The sequence below is a fragment of the Sciurus carolinensis genome, chromosome 1 (assembly GCF_902686445.1).
Source record: "Sciurus carolinensis chromosome 1, mSciCar1.2, whole genome shotgun sequence".
Classification (NCBI taxonomy): Eukaryota; Metazoa; Chordata; class Mammalia; order Rodentia; family Sciuridae; genus Sciurus; species Sciurus carolinensis.
In genome coordinates this window covers 135634513-135657735 of record NC_062213.1, presented here as the reverse complement: position 1 = coordinate 135657735, position 23223 = coordinate 135634513, and the positions used below count along the sequence as shown (strand labels likewise).

At 34.2% G+C, this 23223-nt stretch overlaps 1 protein-coding gene across 2 annotated transcripts in view; it reads left to right on the top strand.

The window, feature by feature from the left end:
• The window catches only part of Hs2st1 (heparan sulfate 2-O-sulfotransferase 1), a 188913-nt gene that overhangs the window by 128550 nt on the left and 37140 nt on the right, over positions 1-23223 (top strand). For both annotated transcript variants that reach the window (XM_047550755.1, XM_047550746.1), the window contains exon 2: positions 17539-17777. In XM_047550755.1, the coding sequence (XP_047406711.1) occupies positions 17539-17777 (239 nt within the window). The remainder of the gene's footprint in view (positions 1-17538; positions 17778-23223) is intronic.

Genomic DNA, 23223 nt, shown 5'->3' with positions numbered 1-23223 from the left:
CATCATGGAAGTCCTAACATGAACTGTTACTTAAAACTCTTGAAAAAGGGTTCTTTATTGCTTATAGAAAAAGTTCTCAAAGTGTAGTCCCACAACCCCAGGTGTCCTCAGTACTTTTTCAGGGGGTTCACAAAATAATTCATGTTATGGTTTAGATACTAGGTATCCCTCAGAAGCTCATGTTTGAAACAGTGCTACAATGATTGGGTGAAATGATTGGGTTCTGAGAGCCTTAACCAAATCAGTGCATTAATCCCTTAATAGGGATTAACTTTGTAATTGTAGGCAGGTGGGGCGTGGTCCCTGAGGGTATTATATTTTGTCCTTGTTGAGCAAGGTGGTGGCCTTGTCCTGACCTGCTTTCCTCTACCACATCTTCCACCATGGTGTTCTGCCTTATCTTGAACCTCAAGGAATGGAGCCAGCTATATATGGATTGAGATCTCTGAATCTGTGAGCCCCCAAATAAACTTGTCCTCCTCTGATTGTTCTTCTTAGGTCTTTTGATCACAGCAGAAAAAACAAAACAAAACAAAACAAAACAAAAAACCTGACTAAAACAATTCACAGCTGTTTTCATAATAAATCTGAGATTTTAGTTTTGCACTTTTCACTGGTTGTTAGCATTTGTTTTCATGGTACTGAGGTAACAGTGGTACCAAACTGTATTAATAATCATGGTGTGATGGCAAAACCAAACCTGGTTGTGAAGTGAAATTACGAAAATGTTATGGTAAGAGACCAGTGGCTAGGGAAGGCGGGTCAATTCCCCCCCCCCCCCCCCCCCCCCCCCCCGCCTTTCTCCAGGAAGCCCAATTGACCATTGGTTCCTACCTTTTGCATTGTCAATAACTGCTCTAACTGCTCTAAGCATCTGACTACTTCCTCCTGAAATGTTAATAGATGCCTGTTAAGAGCTGTTTCTTCTTAACTATTCTGTGAGCATGCTTTATGTTAGAGACCTTGCACAAGGCCTTCAGCCACATAGACTAGGGATTTAAAAAAAAAAAAAAAAAGAAGAAGAAGTAAAAGCCCCAATGATAGAATGGGTCTAAGATGATGTCAAATAACCTATAAATATCATGAGAACCTGTGAATCAGGGCTCAGAATTTGGGGTTTTCGTTTTCCTCTAGGTCCTCCAAAATAAAGTTCTCTTCCAGTGCTGCTTGCTGCTTTTCAACCAGTCTGTTTCCTGTAACAATTCTGTTCTTAATGGCCCACCTCTCACAGTCCTCCCACCAAGCCATTTTTTTAAGTGTCCTTCATAAAGAGTAAAAGTAATGAACTTTATTAAATCTTGAGTATTGAGTATATGTTCTTAATATTGTCACAAAATGGGAAGCATATTAGGTACTTATTCATACCAAAGTATGATGGTCATCTTGAGATAAAGCCCTTTTGTGATTGAGTTGCAAACTCACCAAGTCACTTTTTTCATAAAGCACTATTTTTAACTTGAAAGAACAACCAACAAAAAGACTGTTTATTCAGACTCTTTTGGATAGGTGGCAGATATTTTCTCAAAAATGAACAAAGCGAAATTATTACTTTAAATAGAAAAAAACATTATTAGTTTCCAGTTATTTAAAAAACAAACAAACTTGTACCTGCCACCATAAGCATTATAGCTTCCCAGCACTAAAATTTTTTTTTCTCATGAGCTTGATGGTGACATAATAATTGTGGTTTTATTCATGTGTGGTATCAAATACATGCTAGGCAAGTGCTTTACCACTAAGCTATGTTCCTATCCCTGTAGGATAGTTAATTCTTTCAGTAACTATGTTAACATTTGGAGGATCTGCATAACTCCAAGAACTAGTATTTAGTGTATGTTCATTAACATGATTATGAAAATGAGTATTCATTAATATGGCAGTATCACATTGTAGCTAACCTTTAAGAAATTAACACATTTCAAATTTTATAGTAGCATCAAAAAAGAATATTTTCAATTATCTGAAAAGGCTACTAAAATACTGATTTTTCCAATTGTATCTGTGTGAGTCCAATATTCTTCATAGACTTCAACCCAAATAATAAATGTTATTATTTTGAATGGAGAGGCAGGTTTGAGACTCTGTTTTCTGTCAAGCTAGACATTTACAAAGATTTGTAAAAATATGTTGCTAATTATGTTTTTTGGGAATTTTTTTTCACGAAACAACATTTATGCTGTCTTATTTTTTAATAAGTTATTATTTTCTAAGATTCTCAGTTTTGATTTCTAAAGTGATATTGATAAATATAACCCACATGAACAAAATCTGTTGGGAGGGCCTTAATAAATTTTATGAATATAAAGATGTTCTGAGAACAGTGTTTGAAAATTACTAGTTTATAGGATATGTATCAGTTTCCCAATACGGTGATTAAGATATCATGTGTTAGCCTCTGCCCATTTGTCTACCTCATGTTTTACCTTTACTTGTCTCCTTATCCATTTTCTAAGCTTCTTAAGAACCAGTTTTAGGGCCTAACTATACCATTCAGTGATGTGCTTCCTAGGCATGATTTCCCCTATGCTCAGAATTTTTTCCCCCTTTTTTTCTTTTTGATCTATTCAGGAAATGCTTTCTTACCTTTCTCAGTCACTTCCTATGAATCCTTTAAGAACCATCCTATTTTTGGAATCTCTGTTGTATCTTGTGTAAACTTTAAATTTCTTAAACTTTTTAAACTTTTTAAATTTTAAATAAAATTTTTGTGTAAATTTTTTGGAGAGGGGGAACAGGTTGTCACTATGTTTCTTAGACAGGAACCAAACTCTGGGGCTCAAATGAACCTCTTGCCTCAGCCTCCAACATGCTGGGATAATAGATGTGCACAACCACACCCAGTTTGTGTAAATTTTTATTTTGACACTGTACTATCAAACTTCCCAAGAGTAGGTTTATCTTTAGAACCTGATGGATGCAGTACCCAAAATTAATAATTCTCAGCAAATGTTTGTGGAATTAATGAATCCAGTACAAAAACTTGGTCATAAATGATCTCAATATTCACATTATTAATCAAAGCTATATAGTATAGTATGACAATACTCAGTTACTTGAATTCTTATAGTAATTATTTTAGTCAGTTTTTTTGCTGCTGTGACCAAAGGCCCTGACAAGAACAACTTTAATAAAGAAAAGTTTATTTGGGGCTCACAGCTTAGAGGTCTCAGTCCATAGGTGACCTACTCCATTACTTGGTGCCTTAGGTGAGGCAGAAGGTCAGGTGGAAGTGTGTGGTGTAGGAACGCACCTGGGAACATGACATCAGGAAGCACAGAGAAAGAGCAAACTCCCCTCACCACAGACAAAATATAAACCCCAAAGGCACACCGCCATGGACCCACCTCCTCCAGCCACACCCTACCTGCCATAGTTAACCGCCCAGTTAATCCATTCAATTGGACTAATTATTGACCAGATTAAGGTTCTCCTAAACCAGTCATTTTACCTCATATCTTTCTTGCATTGTTTCACACGTGAGCTTTTTGGGGGACACCTAATATTTAAATCACAACAGCAATCATTAAAGATAAATTCTTTATCTTTCTCAAGATAGACAAAAATATATCTGGGTATTACTAAATAAGATCGGGGGATAGGGGGCTAGAGTTGTAGCTCAGTGGTAGAGTGCTTGCCTAGCATACATAAGGCACTGGGTTTGATCCTCAGCACCACATAAAAATAAAATAAAGGTCCATCAACAACTAGAAAAAAATATTTAAAAAAGAGAATTCCAATGGCATTTTAAAAAGAAAAAAGATTGGGGGATAGTAATTCCATTCCTTTCTTCTTGCTCAGTTGTCATTGAATTGCTTCTGTCTGTATTTCTGCTTCTTCCTGCTTTGAGCTTGGAAGTAAGTGAGCAAAGGGAATCCTCCAAAAACACATCTGTTATATTAAAGGAGAAGTTAATATCATAGCTTTATGGAATTTAATGGTAATGTACCTCAGAGGTTCCCTGGTTTCAAATTTCATCGATGCAGAAGTCCTTTTGTTTTTTTCATCCTATGGCAAGTCCTCATACTGCCTCTCTGTGAATAACCTCAGGGACTCATAACTTACTGTCACCTCCTAAACTGCTTATGCCTCTATAATTATTTGAAAGCCCATTTTATTTTGAGCCACCGTCTACTTCGCCTTCTAGAGTAATACTTCAGAAAGGATACTTCTTACTTTTCAGAATAACTTTTTAGATATCCTAAGATATTTGGTCCTTTTATGGATTTTCTAAACAGTTTTTTGTATGGCATGGATGGATAGATTCATCCAATTCATTTGCATTCTGGATGTGCTGTGGTTTTTAGTGTGTGCCTAAAATGACACATAATATTCTGTGTGTTGGAATAAAATTGTTTTTAGAAACTCGTTTCTGTGATTTAAGACAATAATTTGCATTTTAGTTAGTAATGTACGCTTTGGTATCAGATGAAGGTTTGAATTCAGACCTTATTCCTGACAACTCTGTAATTAATCTCTCTGAGTCTAACTTTAGACTCCATTACCATATATAGGATTATTCTAATAATTAAATAATTAATATACATTTAAACAGTAGGATTGTCCCTGGTTCATGTTAAAGGTCAATAGTGGGCATTTGCTATTCTGATTATTAGGTTTATCAGTGTAGCCTAAAATGAAATAGGTTGCAGCTGCTTCACATTACTGTTAAATAATTTTATAATCATTATACTAGTATATTTATTATTTACCAACTTGTGCTACTACTTAGGCTTTTATGTCTTCCCCCATCATTTCCACATTTTGAAAGTCAGCCCCATTCATTCAAGGCTTAGTTATCCAGTATATTTTCCAGAAATTTTTTGCACAGTTCTTGGATCAAGAAGTATTTTGTTCTCATGACATTTGTTTCAATGGCAGTTTTTCAATTTTGTACAAAATGGAAATTGAAAATAGAAATGGTGTACTTGAAAAATTTATATAAAGATGAATGGTAATTTGAGATACAATGTCTCAATAAAACAAAAGGAAAAAGAAAAAGAAATAACAAATTAGTTGGACTCCCCATTTTGTATCATAGTATTCATTTCAAGTGATTGAGAGATGTGAAGGTTGAAACCTCAAAGTTAGCACCTGTAACTTTTAATAATATTTTGTATTTCAAAAACAGGTATTTGGTCCAAACATTATTGACAGCTAAGAGACAAAGGTAAATGACCAGGTGAATGTGAAGACTCTTTTCCCAGGAATGCTGTCCCCAAAACATGGATGTTGTCAGTCTGGCTCTGGTCTGTCCACCTGTGTTCCATTGATACAATAACTGAAGGCAGATTGGCATTTTTTCTGAAATATTATTTGGGAGAGGTTTCATTTTATAATTTTAATAGTAGGTCCCATATCTCTACTGGTACATTTAGAGAAAAACTAAATGGACCCACTTCAGACTTTCTTTTTATCCACATAGTAACCCACAATTGAAGAAAACTTGAATTTTTTCCCTGTTGTTCATGAATGACACTTAAGACTACCATATAACTATGAATTGTGGGGATGATGATTTCAAGAATTGTTTTGGTTTTATTAACCTTTTAAATTTTGAACTACATGTTCTCAGAAAGTTGCAAAGATAATATAGCACGTTTTGTTTTTTAACACCTACAAGGCAGTCATCTTCTGTCCTTCTCTTTACTAACTATAGCATATTATTTACCATGCCTTTTGCATAGGAACATTACAGGAACAAGCTGCAAAATGCTTTTGCAATTCCAAAATAAAATACTTAAATTTTTTTCAAAGATGCTTACAGAAAATTAGGTACTTCTATAATATTATCATAGGATATGTAAGTGTGAGGCTCTACTCCTTCCTAATACAGCATAGAAAAATACTAAATCTCAGACAATTAATATAATGTAGAGGACAGACCCTGGAGTCATATTGACTGAATGGTATACTGACATTAGTAATCAGATAGTGATCACAACTTCTTTGACACTCACTTTGCTAATCTAAATGAAGATAATAACTAGTGCCTCTTAGCGTTAGTTGTTTTAGAAATCAGTGCCTAAGCCTGGTGCAGTGTCTATAATAAAACTCAGGAGGCTGAAAGGAGGATCACAAGTTTAAGGCCAGCTTGGGCAACTTAAGACCCATTCTCAAAATAAAAAACAAAAGGCCTGGAGATGTAAATAAAATACCCCTGAGTTCAATCTCCATTACCACACACAAAAAAAAAACCCCTGAGATGATGCAGATAAAACACTTGAATAGAATATGCCTGTGACATATGATGCATATAAAACACAAAACATAGAGTTCACTTTTTACCTATTTCTGGTATTATTCATATAGATTATTAGTATATTTTCAAATTGATAATAAATTTGTAAATGGTATAAGAATCTCACATTTCTAAACTAGAAGTAATTAAAAATCTGTAATCAAGGACTGGGTGTGGTGGCATGCCTGTAATTCCAGCTACTTTGGGAGGCTAAGGCTAAAGGACACAAATTTGAGGCCAGCCTGGGCAACTTAGTAAAATTTTGTCTTTAAAATAAAATAATTAAAGGCTGGAGATGTAACTCAGTGGTAGAGTACTTGCCTAACATGTACCAGGTCTTGCATTCAATCTTCAATACCATCAAAGCAAAACAAAATTTGTAATCAAGTTTGGCAAGTATATAAAATAAAATAAAATATTACTCTTTCTGTAACTTAGTAACCTTAGCAACAGAAAGAACTGGTGGTTCTTGGATTGATAGGATATTTAACGACTATTTTAATATTTGTAGATCATCTTAGGAACATTAATCAATGTGTTTTTAATGATGTCAGATGCAGTTTGGAAGGAAAATTTGGTTTCTATTTTGTAATAGGTTTTCATAAATGTTAAGATCAATGTATAGTTAATGTGAAAGCATGAAGTATGTATAAAATATGTATGTACAAGGGTCTAGAAAAAGTCCTTAACATGGAGGTGTTCAATTAATATTTGAATTTTATAAACTATTGAATGTTTTATAAGCATTTTTGTTTTTAATAGTTATTAAAGTGAACCCATATTATAAGAACTATTTTTTTAGTACTTTCTTGTTTTTGATAATTCTTTGAAGCAAAATTTATCAGCATAAGCCATTTTAAAGTTCAAAACTGGGCATGGTGCATGGCTGTGAAATCAGTGATTCAGGAAGCTGAGGCAGGAGGATTGCAAGTTTGAGGCCTTCCTTGACAACCCAGGGAGAACCTATCTCCAAAAAAAATGGATGGGAAAGGGCTGTAGGTCAGTGGTAGAGTACCTCTGAATTCAATTTCCAGTACCACAAAAAATAAAAAATGTGAACTGTTTGCTGTTATTTCATGGTATTGTACAACCACCACCTCTATCTAGTTCCAAAGTTTCATCACTGAAGGAAACCCTATAACCATGAAACAGGTGCTTCCTTCATCATCCCCTGACAACCACCAATCCATGTTCTGTTTCTATGGATTTACCTATTATGGATATTTCATATAATATGTGATTAATTAGTATCTTGTTTCTTTCACTTAGCATATTTATTTTTGAGATTCATTGTTATCATTAACAGACATTACTACTTTATTCCTTTTTAAGGCTGACTAGTATTTCACTGTGTTTATGTACCACAGTTTCTTTATTCATTTATAAGTTGATGGACATTTGGATTATTCTCACCTTTTGACTATAATATGCTATGAACATTTATGAGTACTTGTTTAAGTAACTATTTTCAGTTTTGGGGATATATACCTAGGAGTGAAATTGCTGACAATTCTATATCTTTTTGATAAACCTCTAAACTGTTTTCCTTCAACAATGTACCATCCCACCAGCAATCTTTTCCATGGTTATTTTATGTATTTCATTATGTAAATATAATTTGTCAGTTAACTAGCATTATTTTACAAAGTCAAGTAAAGTATAGAAACCTTACCTCCATTTATGTTCATTTTTTTATGATGTGGAGTTACACTGATTGTGTATTCATAAGTAAACATAGGAAAGTTATGTCCAATTCACTCTACTCTCTTTGCTAGTCTCATCCCCCCTCCCTTCCCTTCATTCCCCATTGTTGAATCCACTGAACTTTTCTATTCTTCCATCTCCTCCTGTTGTGAGTTAGCATCTGCCTATCATAGAGAACATTTGACCTTTGGTTTTTGGGAATTGACTTATTTTGTTCCGCATGATCGACTCCAGATCCATCCATTTATTGCCAAAACTCTTAGTCATTCTTTTTTAATGACTGAGTAATATTGCATTGTGTATATATGTGGGGGTTCAGCCATGTCCAGCGTGGATGAGGGAAGGATTAACTGTTGGAGCACTATGCTGGCTATAAATCAATTATCAATAAACTTATCTAGTCAATAAATACAAGAGCCAATACTCTTTTCAAATGGGAGGGGGCGTTCATATTGGGCCATACCAGATACTCCAACAAATGGAGTAGCCCACCTCCCTTTTATTTATATTTGCATAGGTAAAGGGGGCCAAGACCAGTGGGGGCTGCTTCTGTGACGAACAGGATGGGTTGGAGTTAGGGAAGCCATTTGCTTAGGGAACTATATCAGGCGCTAAGCCACTCCCATACAGGGCCACCTACTCCCCGCCATCTGGAACAGTCTCAGGGCTGCCAGTTCCTTGGAGTCAGGCCTCCTCTCTCTCTCTCTCTCTATATATATATATATATATATATTTTTAATTGGGGATCTTATTTAACAGTTTTTTATGTATGTCCTTTTATTCTCTTCCACTTATAATTACCCTAAATATTTGTTCTACATACATTTAGAACCATAACACACAGGGTTATAGTTTTGCTTTCCTTGTAGACATATTTTTTAAAAACTCAAATGGGAAAGAAATTTCATTGAGTTTATCCATATTTTTACCCTTCAAGTTTTTTGTTCTTTCTGGTGTTGTAAGTTTCCATCTTTTATTCTTTATTTTCTGTTTAGAGAACTTTCTCTAGTTAGTCTTTTAGGGTTGTTCTACTGGCAATACATTTTCTTAATTTTCTTGCAGATGAGGGTTATTTTCTCTTAATTCCTGATGATTATTTTTCTGTAGGTGTAGGATTCTTTTACTTCAGCACTTGAAAAACATGCTACATCCTCTGACTCCATGGTTTCTAATGAGAAATATGTTGTTATTCCAGATTTCTATAGATGAAACTTTGTTTTCTCTCATTGCTTTCATGATTCTTTTTCATATGTTAATTATGTATCTTAACCTACATAGATATCTTAAGATTTTATCTTATTTGGAGTTCATTCAGTTTTCTGAATTGTATGTTATATCTCTTGCAAAATATGTAGTTTTCAGCCATAATTCATTTGAAACCATTTTTAGCTCTGTCTTCTTTCTCCTCTCCTTCTAAGACCCTTAACACCAAAGTAGAATCTTCCATTGCAGCCCACAAGTTCCTTGAGAATGTCTTAGTACTTGCTGTTGTTACTGCTACTGCTTTCCTTTTCTCAGCTTATATTCCTACTGCTGCTGTTCAGATTGGTAATTCCTTTTGTTTTTGTCTTCTAGTTCACTAAACCATTCTTCATCCTTTTCATTCTGCTATAGAACATTCACTGAACTCTTTATTTTACTGATTATGTTTTTGAGTTCTAAAATTTGCATTTGGTTCTTATGTGTTCTATTTCTTTACTGAAACTTCATTTGCTGAGGCCGTCTTTTCATTTGGTTCAATCATGTTGATAATTGCTCATTAAAGCATTTTTATGGCTCTTTTAAATCATCAATAATCCTTTGAGATGTCATCTTAGTGTTGTCTTTCTTAATTTTCTTTATTCACTGAATATGAAATCTTCCTGGTTCTTGATAAATAGTATTTGATTGTAACCTGAACATTTTATTCTGAGTTTATTATTTAAGTCTTCTACTTTAATTATTATTATTATTATTATTTTGTCTGATTCTACTCTTGCAAGGAAAGGTGGTACTGCTTTATTACTGCCAAGTGGAGTTCAAGTTCTCCATTTGGCCTCAGTCAACACCTGGTGGATTCATTCTTACTACTAGACCAGGGAATAGGTGACCTGTTAACTGGATGATGGCGAAAATCCAGAATCTCATAAGCCTCTTCTGATACCACCAAATGGAGAAGGGAAGAGTCCTCTTACTACTGTCATGTGAAAGTAGAAGTCCAGACTCCTTAATTGTTCTTCACTGACACTGTGGAACTACCTCATTACTGGCTTCCTGTGTTGAACGTCCTTCTCTGACACCACTCTACCAGGAGTGTTGAGTACCTTGTTATAGCTTTGTGAGTTTTGCTTCCCCACTTGCCTATAGCAGTGGAGGTGGAGCCAGTTTCTCAAATTTAGGTATTTGGCTAAAGTACAGTGGTTATTATCTAAAAGTTCTCTATCTTCTTATGCTGTTCCTCTTCCGACCCTTTGGCTAGAAAGAGCAGATTTTTGTGCCTGTTTCTAGGTTGCCAGTTACTATATGTTCATGTCTGGAATATATGAGACATAAAGAAAATTTAGGCCAGGTACAGTGATGCATGCCTGTAATCCTAGCAGCTCAGGAGGCTAAGGCAGTAGGATCTCAAGTTCAAAGTTACAACTCAGGAGACTGAGGCAAGACTATTGCAAGCCTGAGACCAGCCTCAGCAACTTAGTGAGCCCCTGTTTCAAGTAAGTAAGTAAGTAATTAAATAAATAAGTAAATAAAGGGCTGAGGATGTAGCTCAGTGGTAAAGCACTTCTGAGTCAAATCCCTAGTACGCCTCCCCACCAGTTTTTTTTATTTTACTCCACAACATTATCCTTCCGATCAAAGAGGAAATGTAAACCTTCCAAGATAAGCATAAAATAAGAGTTATCTAAGCCAGCACTGCAAAAGATACTTAAAGAAATTCTATACACAGAAGATAAAAACAAACACCAAGGCTCACGAAAGAATGAATTTCATTAGAATAGTTAAGCAAATGAGAATTAGAGTTGAATTAAACATTATAAATAAATCAAAATGGCAGGGAAAATAAACATGTCTGTATAATAACACTTAATGTAAATGGTCTCAACTCTCCAATAAAAAGACATAGCCTGGCAGATTGGCTCAAAAAGCAACACCCAACTATATGTTGCTTGCCAGAGGTACGCCTCACAGGTGAAGAAACCCACAGGCTGAAAGTGAAAGGATGCAAAGTGATGCTTCATGCACATTAAACCTGAAAGCAAGCAGAGATAGCTACTCTCTTTTTTGACAAAGCAGATTTCAAACCAGAATTAATCAGAAGGGACAAAGAAGGTCATTACATCCTGGTAAAGGGAATAATTCAGCAAGATAATATAGCAAAAATAATATGTCCCAAATGTCAACATACCAAATTTCATAAAACAAACACTTCTTGACATAAAGCCTCAGTTAAATCCCAGTGCAGTAATATTGAGTGATTTCAACACATCTCTCTCACTGATAAATAGGCTTATCCAGACATAAAATCAGCAAAGACACCTTAGACCTAAAATTATTGTAGATCAAATGAACCTAATGGACATCTACAGAAGCAACAATAACAGCTAAATACATTTTCTTCTTAGATGTTCATGGAACCCTCTTCAAAATACATTATATTTTAGACCACAAAGCAAGTCTCAGCAAATAGAAAAAATTCAGTATAATTTTTTGCATCTTATTACATCATAATGAAATTAGAAACCAATAGGAAGTAAGACAACAAAAACTATATGAACACATGAAAACTGAATGACATACTTTTGAATGATGAACAGATCATAGAAGAATTCAGGGGAGAAATTTAAGAATTCTTAGAATCTAAGAATGGATAACCACAATCTCTGGGGCAATATAAAGGAAGATCTAGGGAAAGCTACAAGTGCTAACATTGTAAAATCAAGAAGATCCCAAAGAAACAACCTAATGATGCATCTTAAGACCCTAGAAAAATAAGAACAAATCAATTCTAGAACCAATAGGAGAAAGGAAATAATTAAAATCAGAGCCAGAATTAATGAAATATACAGAATAATTTTTAAAATGAAGAACTAATGTAACAAAGAGTTGGTTCTTTGAAAATGCAAAGAAGATTGAGTAAACCCTTAGCCAAACCAAAAGAAAGAAAAGGCCCAAATTAATAAAATTAGAGATGAAGAAGGAAGTATCTCCATAAACATCACTAAAATTCAAAAAATTATTTTTAAAACTTTTATTTTAATAAGTTGGGAAATGTAGAAGAAATTAACAAATTTCCAGAGATATATATGTTACCAAAATTGAACCAAGAGGATATAGAAAACTTTAACAGACCAATAACATGCAATGAGATTGAAGAAGTAATAAAGACTCTTAACAAAGAAAAGCCTAGAACCAGATGGATCCTCAGCTGAATTATAGAAGACCTTTAAAGAACTGATGTCAGTGCTTTTCAGATTATTCCATGAAATAGAAAGGCAGGAGAAATTCCAAATTCATTCTATGAAACCAATATCACCCTGCTTCCTAAACCAGATAAAGACATGTCAAGGGAAACTGCAGACAAATATCTTTGATGAATATAGATACAGAAATCCTTAATAAAATATTAGCATACTATATTCAACAACATATTAACAAAATTTTACATCACGATCCAGTTGGTTTCATTTTAGGGATTTAAGGATGGTTCAGCATGCACCAATCAATATATAAAATTGACTACATAAGTAGAATAAAAGACAAAATATGATCATCTCAATTGATGCAGAAATAGCCTTCAACAAAAGTTAGCATCCATTAATGTTAAAAACACTGAAGAAACTAGGGATAGAAGGATCTTCAACATCATAAGGGCTATATATGACAAACCCAAAGACAACATCATACTGATTGGGGAAAAACTGAAAACATATCCTCAAAGGTTAGGAACGACTCAATGATGCCTACTCTTACCACTCCTATTCAATATAGTACTTGAAATTTTAGCCAGAACAATGAGGTAAGAGAAGGAAATAAAAGGGATACAAATAAGAAGAAGTCAAAGTATCACTCAGGTAATATGATCCTATTCTTAGAAGATCCAAAATGTTCTACCTGAATACTTCTAGAGCTGAAAAAGAAATGCAGCAAAGTAGCAGAATACAAAATCAACATACGAAACTCAGTAGCTTTCCTATACACCAGTAATGAATCTACTGAAAAAGAAAGCAGGAAAGAAGTTTCCATTCACAATAGCCTCAAAAACAAGCCCTAGGAATAAATAAATCTAATTAAAGAGGTGAAGGACCTCTACAATGAAAATCAGAGTACTGAAAAAAAAAAAAAAAAAGAAAACACTAGAATATGGAAAGACCGCCTATGTCCATGGATAGGCAGAATTCATATTGTTAAAATGATCATAGTACCAAAAGCAATCAATGCAGTCACCTCAAAATACAAATGACATTCTTCACAGAACTAGGGGGGAAAAAAAGTCCTCAAATTCATCTGGAAGAATAAAAGACCTAGAATAGCCAAAGCAATCCTAAGCATAAGAGCAATGCTAGAGATAATACCAAATTCACATTATACTACAAAGCTCTAGTAACAAAAACTGCATGGTACTGGCATAAAGACAGACACATAGATCAATGATATAGAGATCACTGAGACAAACCCACAAACACAGATGATTCTTGACCAATGGTGCTGGGAAAAATGTCTCTAAAAGAATGAAACCAGATCCCTGTCTCTCACCCTCTACAAAAGTCAGCTTGGAATTAAATCAAACTGCAATTGCTAGAAGACACCATAGGATCAACAATCCAAGATATAAGTACAGGCAATGACTTCCTCAGTAGGATTCCTAAAGCTTAGGAAATGGTACCAAGAATTAATAAATGGGACAACATCAAATGAGAAAGCTTCTGCATAGCAACAGAGTGTGAGCAGAGATCCTACAGAATGGAAGAAAATCTTTGCCAGCTACTCTTCCAACAGACTATTAATATTCCAAAAATACAAAGAACTCAAAAATATTTACCACCAAAACAAAAAGAAAACACCCAGTCAGTAAATGGGCAAGTGAACTAAACAGATTTTTCACAAAAGAAGAAATACAGATGGCCAACAAATAAATGAAAAAATGTTCAACATATTTAGCAATCATGCAAATGCAAATCAAAACTATACTGAGTGTCATATTCCTTTAGCATGGCAGTCATTAAGAATTCAAATAAGTAAATACTCCAAGGGTGTATGGAAAAAGGAACACTTAAGACAGTTGGTGGGATTGTAAATACAACCAAAATGAGAACTGATATGGAGGTTCATTTAAAAATTAAAAATGGAACCATCCTATGACCTAGCAATTCCATTCATCTTTATTTATGGAAAAGAAAATAAAAGCACACTATAGCAATACATGTACATCCATGTAGCACAATGCACAATAGCCAAGTTAAGGTACCAACCTAGGTATCTGTCAGTAGATGAATGGATAAGAAAAATGTGATGTATACACAATGGAGTTTCATTCAACCATAAAGAAGAATGAAATTCTGTCATTTGCAGGAAAATGGATGGAAATGTGGAACATCATATTAAGTAAAATAAACCAGACTCAAAAAAATCAAGGCTCAGATATTTTCTCTCATATGTGGAAGGTAGAGAGAAAAATGTAAAGATAGTAATCTCATGAAAACAGAAGGGAGACTAGTAGGGAATGAGGATTAGGATGAGGAGAAGAGGGAGTACTAGGCAATCAAAGTGACCAAATTATGAGCACGTGTGAATATGTCACAGTGAATTCCACTGTTAACGTATAAATATAATTCAATAATTTTTTTAAAAAATCATCATCAACTGTTTTATATAGGATGATTCCCACAGCAGTAACCTACAAGTTTTAATAATAATACTTATATCTCTTGTTGACTCTCTGGAAACCACAAAAGGAAGCACTTACCAATGTTCAAGTTCTATCCCTCCACCTTACATTTATAAAGATATTTTCTGTGTCCCCCATAGTGATAGAATTCAAGGAAAAAAAAATTTCCCTGCCTACAGTTACCATCAAATTAATCCCTGTCAGGGGATTAATGTGATGATTAGGTTAAAACTTTTATAAGATAATCATTTAAAAATTTTTTATTTGTTCTTTTTAGATATGTATGACAATAGAGTATATTATGGCATTTGCCAGTAAATGTATGGAACTGGATACTATCATGTTAAGTGAAATCCCAAAACACCAAAGGCAGAAAGTTCTCTCTGATATGTGGATGCTCAGACATAATAATGGAGGAGAAAGGAAGAATAGAAGTTCACTGGATTACACAAAGGGGAATGAAGGGAAGGCAGGGGAATGGGAATAGGAAAGACAATAGAATGAATTGGACATAACTTTCCTATGTTTGTATATGAAAACATGACCAGTGAAACTCCATATCATGTATAACCACAAGAATGGGATCCTAATTAGAGTATGTTATACTCCATGTAGGTATAATATGTCAGAATTCAAAGAACTTGATTTAGAAAAACAACTCTTAAAATCATGTATACAATCAGACATCCAATTAAATAGCCTCAGAACAGTTTTCTTGTACTGCAGCTTTGTTGCTTCCTAGTTGGCATTGCACATACGTTTTACCAGGAAGAAATTTGCACTTCAGAGCAGCATGGAGATGCACACAGTTCAAGATTTATCCCTAGAAAATGCAAAGGATCCACTTTATTTCTAATATTTAATGGCACCAGCCTTTAGAGCTAGCTTATCTAATACATACTTGCAGAGACGTCCTGACAAGTCAAGTCAATGTCCCAAGGCACCTTCAACCATAAACATTTCTTGGATAAGGACTGCTGGTTTTCTCTTTAATTTCTCTTTGCCTTTAATCTTTACTTGTGACTAACCTTTTATTCTCTGTACTTCCAATACCTTTAGAGAAGTTACTAACAGGCCTCAGAGTCATAAAAGCCATTTTCATTTTAGGGATAGTTAGTTGGTCTCTAAGAGGAAGCATAAAATGCATAAGGCAACCTTTCTAGAGCCATTTATAGTTTCTCATTATTATCTTTAAAGGATCCATGACCCAAAAAATTATGAGCCTCTATTGTATATTTTTGCTCTGGTCGGTTATATGTATATGGTTTAATCTCCAGTAACCACTTTAGCTTTTTATCTACTGGAATCTTAATATTGTTATTTCCAGTTTCTGTATTTTTTCCAACAAAGATATTAAAAATACACATTTTTCTTAATGTTCTTTGGTTTTTATTATTTACCTATCACTATTTTTGTTTTTGTTTACTTGGCAATGGATATGTTTCAGTATTTGAAGGCAAAGCAATTTATTGCTCTTTTCCTTTGCTGTCTTTTTTATTCCTTTAATCCTAAAACATATACTCACAATACAGAAATATTACACATTTTCAGTTCTCTGTAGTCTGATGTATACATTTTTGTGAACAAAATGCTATACAGAATTTAGGTTTTTTTGTTTTTGTTTTGTTTTGTTTTTTCTTTCTGGTACTGGGGATTGAACTCACTGCCACTTGACCATTGAGTCACATCCCCAGCCCAATTTTTTGTATTTTATTTAAAGACAGTGTCTCACTGAGTTGCTTAGTACCTTGCTTTTGCTGAGGCTGGTTTTGAACTTGTGATCCTCCTGCCTCAGCCTCCTGAGCTGCTGGGATTACAGACTTGCACCACCACGCCTGGCTAGTTTGGTGTTTTTAATGCAATATTTTATACTTACCTAGGCCATAGGTTTGTATACTAGAGAAGGCTCTTAAGGCCCTGCTAATGCAGAAATAGGTAAATATTGCTGTTAGTAATGATCTTTTAAAAGACTTGATTTTTTTGATTCTGCCACATAGAAAGATTGCCAGACTTGGAAAGATTGCTAACTTAGGGAGACCCTGTCTTCAAAGAAAAGACAAGGGCCAGGGATATAGCTCAGTGGTAGAAGGTCCCTGGGTTCAATCCCCCATACTGCAGAAAGTTTTGCAATGGTGGTATTTCTAATCTGGTTACCTTAAGTCGTATTAGCATTTATAATCACTGCTCTGATAAATTTTGATAAACCCAGGAGTGTAACTAGATCCTAAGTAATAAATTTGAAAATCTTTACTTACATTATAAGTGATTTCTAAGTGTTTTTCACTGGGAATCTGTTTTTGTGTGTTTGAAAATTCATTCAGACTATAGTACTGTTAGAATGTAAAGTAACTTTTGAACTACCCTGCAATACTCTCTAAGCTATGCTATTTTAATGTTAATGATGGTTTATTATTCTCTTTTTGATATGCATATGTATTAACCTTACAAAGTAATTCTGAAGAATTGGTCCTCTTAACATACATTTAACTGCTCTTACCCTGTTTTTTAATAGGAAAATTATGTTCTAAGCTAAAGCACTTTTAGACTCAACTGGATTGATTCTCCTAAAAACCCAAGCAGTTTTCCCATATTTCCCATATACCTTGGTCCTTTACTTGTATTTTTCTTGTGTTTATTTACATTTTTGTCTTTCCTTATTATGGTCTAGAGTTCACTGTTCATAACTTCCTATTGTATCATTAAAAACTTAGTTTATATTTCTTTTTTTTAGAAAGAGCTATTGCAAGACATGAAGTTCGAGAAATTGAGCAACGACATACAATGGATGGACCTCGACAAGATGCATCTCTAGATGAGGAAGAGGACATGGTGATAATTTATAACAGAGTTCCCAAAACAGCAAGTACCTCATTTACCAATATCGCCTATGACCTGTGTGCAAAGAATAAATACCATGTTCTTCACATCAATACTACCAAAAATAACCCAGTGATGTCATTGCAAGATCAGGTAATTAACACTTAAGCATTATACTAGTGTTTTCTGGTACATCCACAAATTTGTATTTCAAGAAGATAAAGTATTTTATTAAAGAGCTGTGTGTACTAATATCAATGAATCGTAAGCCTTTTATCAACTTCTCTATACTTTTACATCTTCATAGTGTTTTGCACACTTCCTTGCCTACAGTACGTAGTAATATATTTGTGATATAGATGAATTAATGAATAATTTGAATTTTTGAAGAAAATATTGATAATCTTCAGTATAACATCATTTTAAAAATATGAAATATTTTTGGCAAGATACCCTGCAATAAAAATTATTGTATTGTTTCAACTTATTGAGAAATATTTGTTGAGTACTTGTACTTGATTTTATGATTAGCCTCCTGAATTTCATCTTATCTTTAATAATTTATATAAATATTAATTATAAACTCCTGGAGGATGGGGATCGTAGCTTATATCTTTAACGTAATTTTACCTTTAAATTCTCAATAAATTTTAGATAAACACTTGGATAAATAATGTTGTGAAATGAGCTAGGTGCACTGGTGTACTCCTATAATAACCAGAAACGGGAGACTGAGATGGGAGGAATGCAAATTAAAGAGAAGCCTCAGCAACTTAGCAAGACCCTGTATCGAAGTAAAAAGGGAGATACTAGGGCTATAACTTGGTGGCAGAGTACTTGCCTAGCACATGTGAGACACTGGGCTCCATTCTTAGCACTGCATAAAACAAATAAATAAAGGTATTCTGTCTGTCTATAACTAAAAATTTTCTTTTAATTAACAAATAATTAAAAGGGATAGGGATTTAGCTCAGTGGTAAAGACCCTGCACTCCATCCTCAGTACAAAAATAAATAAAGGAAAAAATTTTATGAAATTATTTTAAGCAAAATAGAGGAAGTTATGAAATCATGTTTACTTATCTCTTTAGCAACAATAGCACACAATTCCTCACACCTGGAGCTTTGACTATAATTATAAATAATGTTCTCTATATAAATATTGAAGAGGATGGGAGTTTGGCCCATAAGGAGAAAAGAAAAGAAAATTTGAGAATATGGTTTAGGATCAACTGCCATATTGGAGTGACCTTATTAGACTATTAACAGGGTATTTGTTATAATCCTATTATAGTTAAATATTTATCTGAAAGCAACCTAAGTTGTTTGTTTTGCAGCACCAGGAATTGAGCCCAGGGGCACTCTGCCACTGAACTACATCCCCAGCCCTTTTTATTTTTTGTTTTGTTTTATTTTTTGTTTTTATTTCTCTGAGCTGCTCTGGCTGTCCTTCAACTTACTATCCTATTGCCTCATCCTCCTAAGTCACTGGAATTGCAGGCACGCACCACTGTACTCAGCTGAACTTGTTTTATTGTTACAGAATTGACTGTTTTCCCGCTATTAAGCATAATTATAATTTTTATACTGAAACCAGAGAATGACATTGATGTATGAAGTTAAGGTTGGCCTTCCTGCTAGAGAGTTATTTGTAAAGGCTTATGGTATAGGTAATATCATCTGTCCATATCATTCTTGACTGTCTGCAGGATCTTTGATTACTCTTTTTTATGGAACCAAAAATATACACCTGTCAGCCAAACCAAATAATCCTTCTGAGAAGAAACAAGATTTTTTTTCAGCTAAGTGGGTCATAAAAACTGTTCATTATGTAATAATGTATATCTCAAGGGCAATGATTTTAAATATTCAGTTTTTATACAGCATGTAGTAGGTTTTAAATCTGTTTACTGCTTCTTAGACTATACCTTCATTTAAAAGGAACATGTCTTAATACATAATAATTTGATTTCCGTAGTAATAAATACATCCCCTCACCCCCACCTTTTTTTTTTTTTTTTTTTTTTTTTTGTAGTACTAACACTGAGCTACATCCCCAGTTCTTTTTATTTTTTATTTTGAAACAGGTTCTTACTAAGTTGCTGACACTGACCTCAAACTTTAGATTGTCCTACCTTAGAATCCTAAGTCGCTGGGTTTACAGGCATACAGGCATGTACCACCATGCCCAACTCTCAGTAAAATTTTTTCGAAAAGTAATGATAACTTGTTTATTTGGTTGTTAGTTATTTCATGTCCTATAGCTACAAGATATCTGGCAATGACATGAACCATTTTTTTCATTAAATAGAAATCTGGAGAAGCTTATCGTATATGACATTTATGACCTGATGTAGTAGTACATTCTCCCAGCTGCATTTTTTTAAAAATACTTTTTTAGTTGTCAATGGACCTTTATTTTATTTATTTATATGCAGTGCTGAGAATCGAACCCAGTGCCTCCCACATGCTAAGCAAGCACTCTACCACTGAGCCACAACCCTAGCCCTCCTAGTTGCATTTGGATGAGATAAAGCTTCTGTTTTTCTTTCAGTAGCTTGTTAGATATATATAGGGGAAAAGAAGAAGCATTAATGGTATCTTCAGCAATTGAATTACATGATAAGTGACACTTAAAACATGTTTTGTAGGGGAGAGTAGAAGAATAGTCTTAATCATTAGCTGACTTCTAAATGTCAGCTGGTAGTTCAAAGCATGGTCTTGATTAGAATGACTTGTGACAAATATTTTCTAAAATACAAAATCTACTGGTCTTTTGTTCTGTATAGCAGCAATTTTTCAAAACAAGTCATATTTACTGCTTCCCTTTCCTTCATATAACACATTAGATAGCATTTTTATTTCAGTTTCAATCTAACCTTCATCTGAATGTGAACCTTTAAAATTATACTGTGCTCCTTGAAAGTATTTTTAAAAATATTTTCTAAACCATATTTTATATACTGTACTTTATTTTATGACCATATTTTTGTTGTGCTTGTATACTATCCTCAGCAGCTTATATAAGAATTAAATTATTTATTTGCCCCTCTTCTTGAGAAATATTATCTGATGCAAGTGAGACTTAAAGGAGAAAGTTTTATTTTTAATTAAATCTGCTATTGTGCAAAGCTCCTTTTAAAGACCAAGTTTACTCATAAAAATACTTTGGGATTTAATAGTTGACTATACCCTATTCAGATCCTCATATATCAATCTTAGAAGTACAGTCTGCTCAGTATTTGCTTCAGCCCCAACTCTTTCCTAGACATATTTTGTACATGCTCTACTAGACACTGCAAAATTGTTTACCCATGCTTGATTTTTTTCTTTCAAAAATCTTAGAAGCAAAGCCCAAATATTTTCAGTGTATATAGCAATACATATTCTGCTATCCTTGAAAATAGTTGTCATATTTGCTGTCAAGTTTTTCATTTATTTATTCAGTATGTAATATATAGAGAGATTGTACTACATTCTTTGGGGAAATACCAAAGAAAGAAAATGCAAGCGCACATCATTCAAGGAGCTTATATATAATTTACTTTAAAATTTACTGTGTCCATATTACCTGTAATCTCAGTGACTTGGGAGTCAAGGCCAGTGTTAGCAATTTAGTGAGGCCCTAAGCAACTTAGTGAGACCTCGTCTCAAAATAAAAAATAAAAAGGGCTGGGGATGTAGCTCAGTGGTAAATTGCCCCTGGGTTCAATCTGTGGTTAAAAAAAATAAATAAGTAAGGAATAAAAATATTAAGTGCTGAAGGGGATGTGGAGAAAAAGTAACACTTTTACACTGTTGGTAAGATTGTAGATTAGTGTAACTACTGTGGAAATCAGTATGGAGGTTTCTCAAAAAGACAAGGAATAGAACCACCACATATATGACCCAGCTATACCACTCCTTGCTATTTATTCTAAAGACTTAAAATCACCATACTATAATGATATGTGCATACCTGTGTGTACAGCAGCACAATTCACAATAGCCAAACCATGGAACAAGCATAGGTGTCCATCACTGGGTAAATGGGTAAAGAAAATGTAGATACACACAACAGAGTTTTATTCCACCATAAAGAAGAATAAAATTATGTCATTTGCAGGAGTGGATGGAACTTGAGAACACGATGTTAAGCAAAAGATGACAAACTCAGAAAGTCAAGGGTCTGTTTTCTTTCATCTGAAAGCTAGAGAGGATAAAGGAAAAGAAAGTAGGGGGCAAGAATCTCATGAAAACTTAAGGGCAATCAGTGGAAACCAGGAAAGGGCACTAGGGAGGGAAAATGGGAGGAATAGAGAAACACTGGGGAAGGATTATTTGCCAAATTATATTGTTATTTTATGTTCATGTAAAACCATGTAATAACAAATCCCACAGTTATGTACAACTAGGACTGGGAGTTAGCTCAGTTGGTAGAGTACTTGCCTCGCAAGTACAAGGCCCTGGGTTTAATCCACAGCCCGAAAAAAAAATTATGTACAACTACAATGTACTAGTATAAAAAAGAAAATGATAATGTCCTTGTTCATAAATAATAGATGCTGAGGCTAAGGGTGAAGTATTACTGTCTTCTGTTTTTGAAGGAGGAAAAAGAGTAGCAAAATGTCAACAAGTAATGTATCTAGGTAAAGAGTATATGGATATTGACCACACAATTCTTTCTACTTTTCTGTAGTTCAGAAATTTTTTAAATTAAAAGTTGATTTTAAAAAAAGGAGAAGTAAAAATGAGATTAAAAGATAAACATTTGAGAATATAAGGCATAATATAAGAAAGAGTACACTCTATCAGAGTTTGCATGCATGTGTGTGTGTGTGTGTGTGTATCCATCCATCCACCCACCCATCCACATCTATCCATCCACTCACCCAGCCCCACCTCCAGTACTGGTGATTTAACCTCGGGGTATTCTACCACTGAGTGATAGCCCCCAACCATTTTTATTTTTTATTTTGAGGCAGAGTCTCACTAAGTTGCGCAGGCTGGCCTCAGGCTTGAAATCCTCCTGCCTCAGCCTCCCACATTGCTGGGATTTCAGATGTGCATCACCATGCCAGGTTGAGAGTTACATTTTTGAGTTGGGCTTTACTCATTTAACAGAAATTGATGAGAGACAAGTCATCAATCAGCTTTCTAGTTGAAAGTTCAATTTGCTCTGTTATTATGAAAATATCTTTTACATAGAAAGCATCTTATTTTTAAAGTAGATATGCTAAATAGGTTTGATTGGTAGCATCTTTTATGATTTTTCTTAAATCTATTCTCTCATTTGTTTAGGCCATATTTAGCCCCTTTCTATTAAAACATTGGAAATATCTAGGATTTGTACTTCCTATGGAACAATACAGTAACATACACATACACACACATTCCTTTAATTCACTCCCAAGGTAATTTCCAGTCATTTGAGTTAGAGTCCACAGTTTGCTATGAGTTGCAGATCCTTTTCAGAGCAAAACCTATAAAATGCATGCTAATCACTGACTAAAATGCAATTTTTGGTTCGGAAGGACCAGGATGGAGCCTAATATTCTGAAATTCTAAAATGCTTCTACTTGATTCCCAAAATTGATGGTGCTGGTCATTAAACAACAATT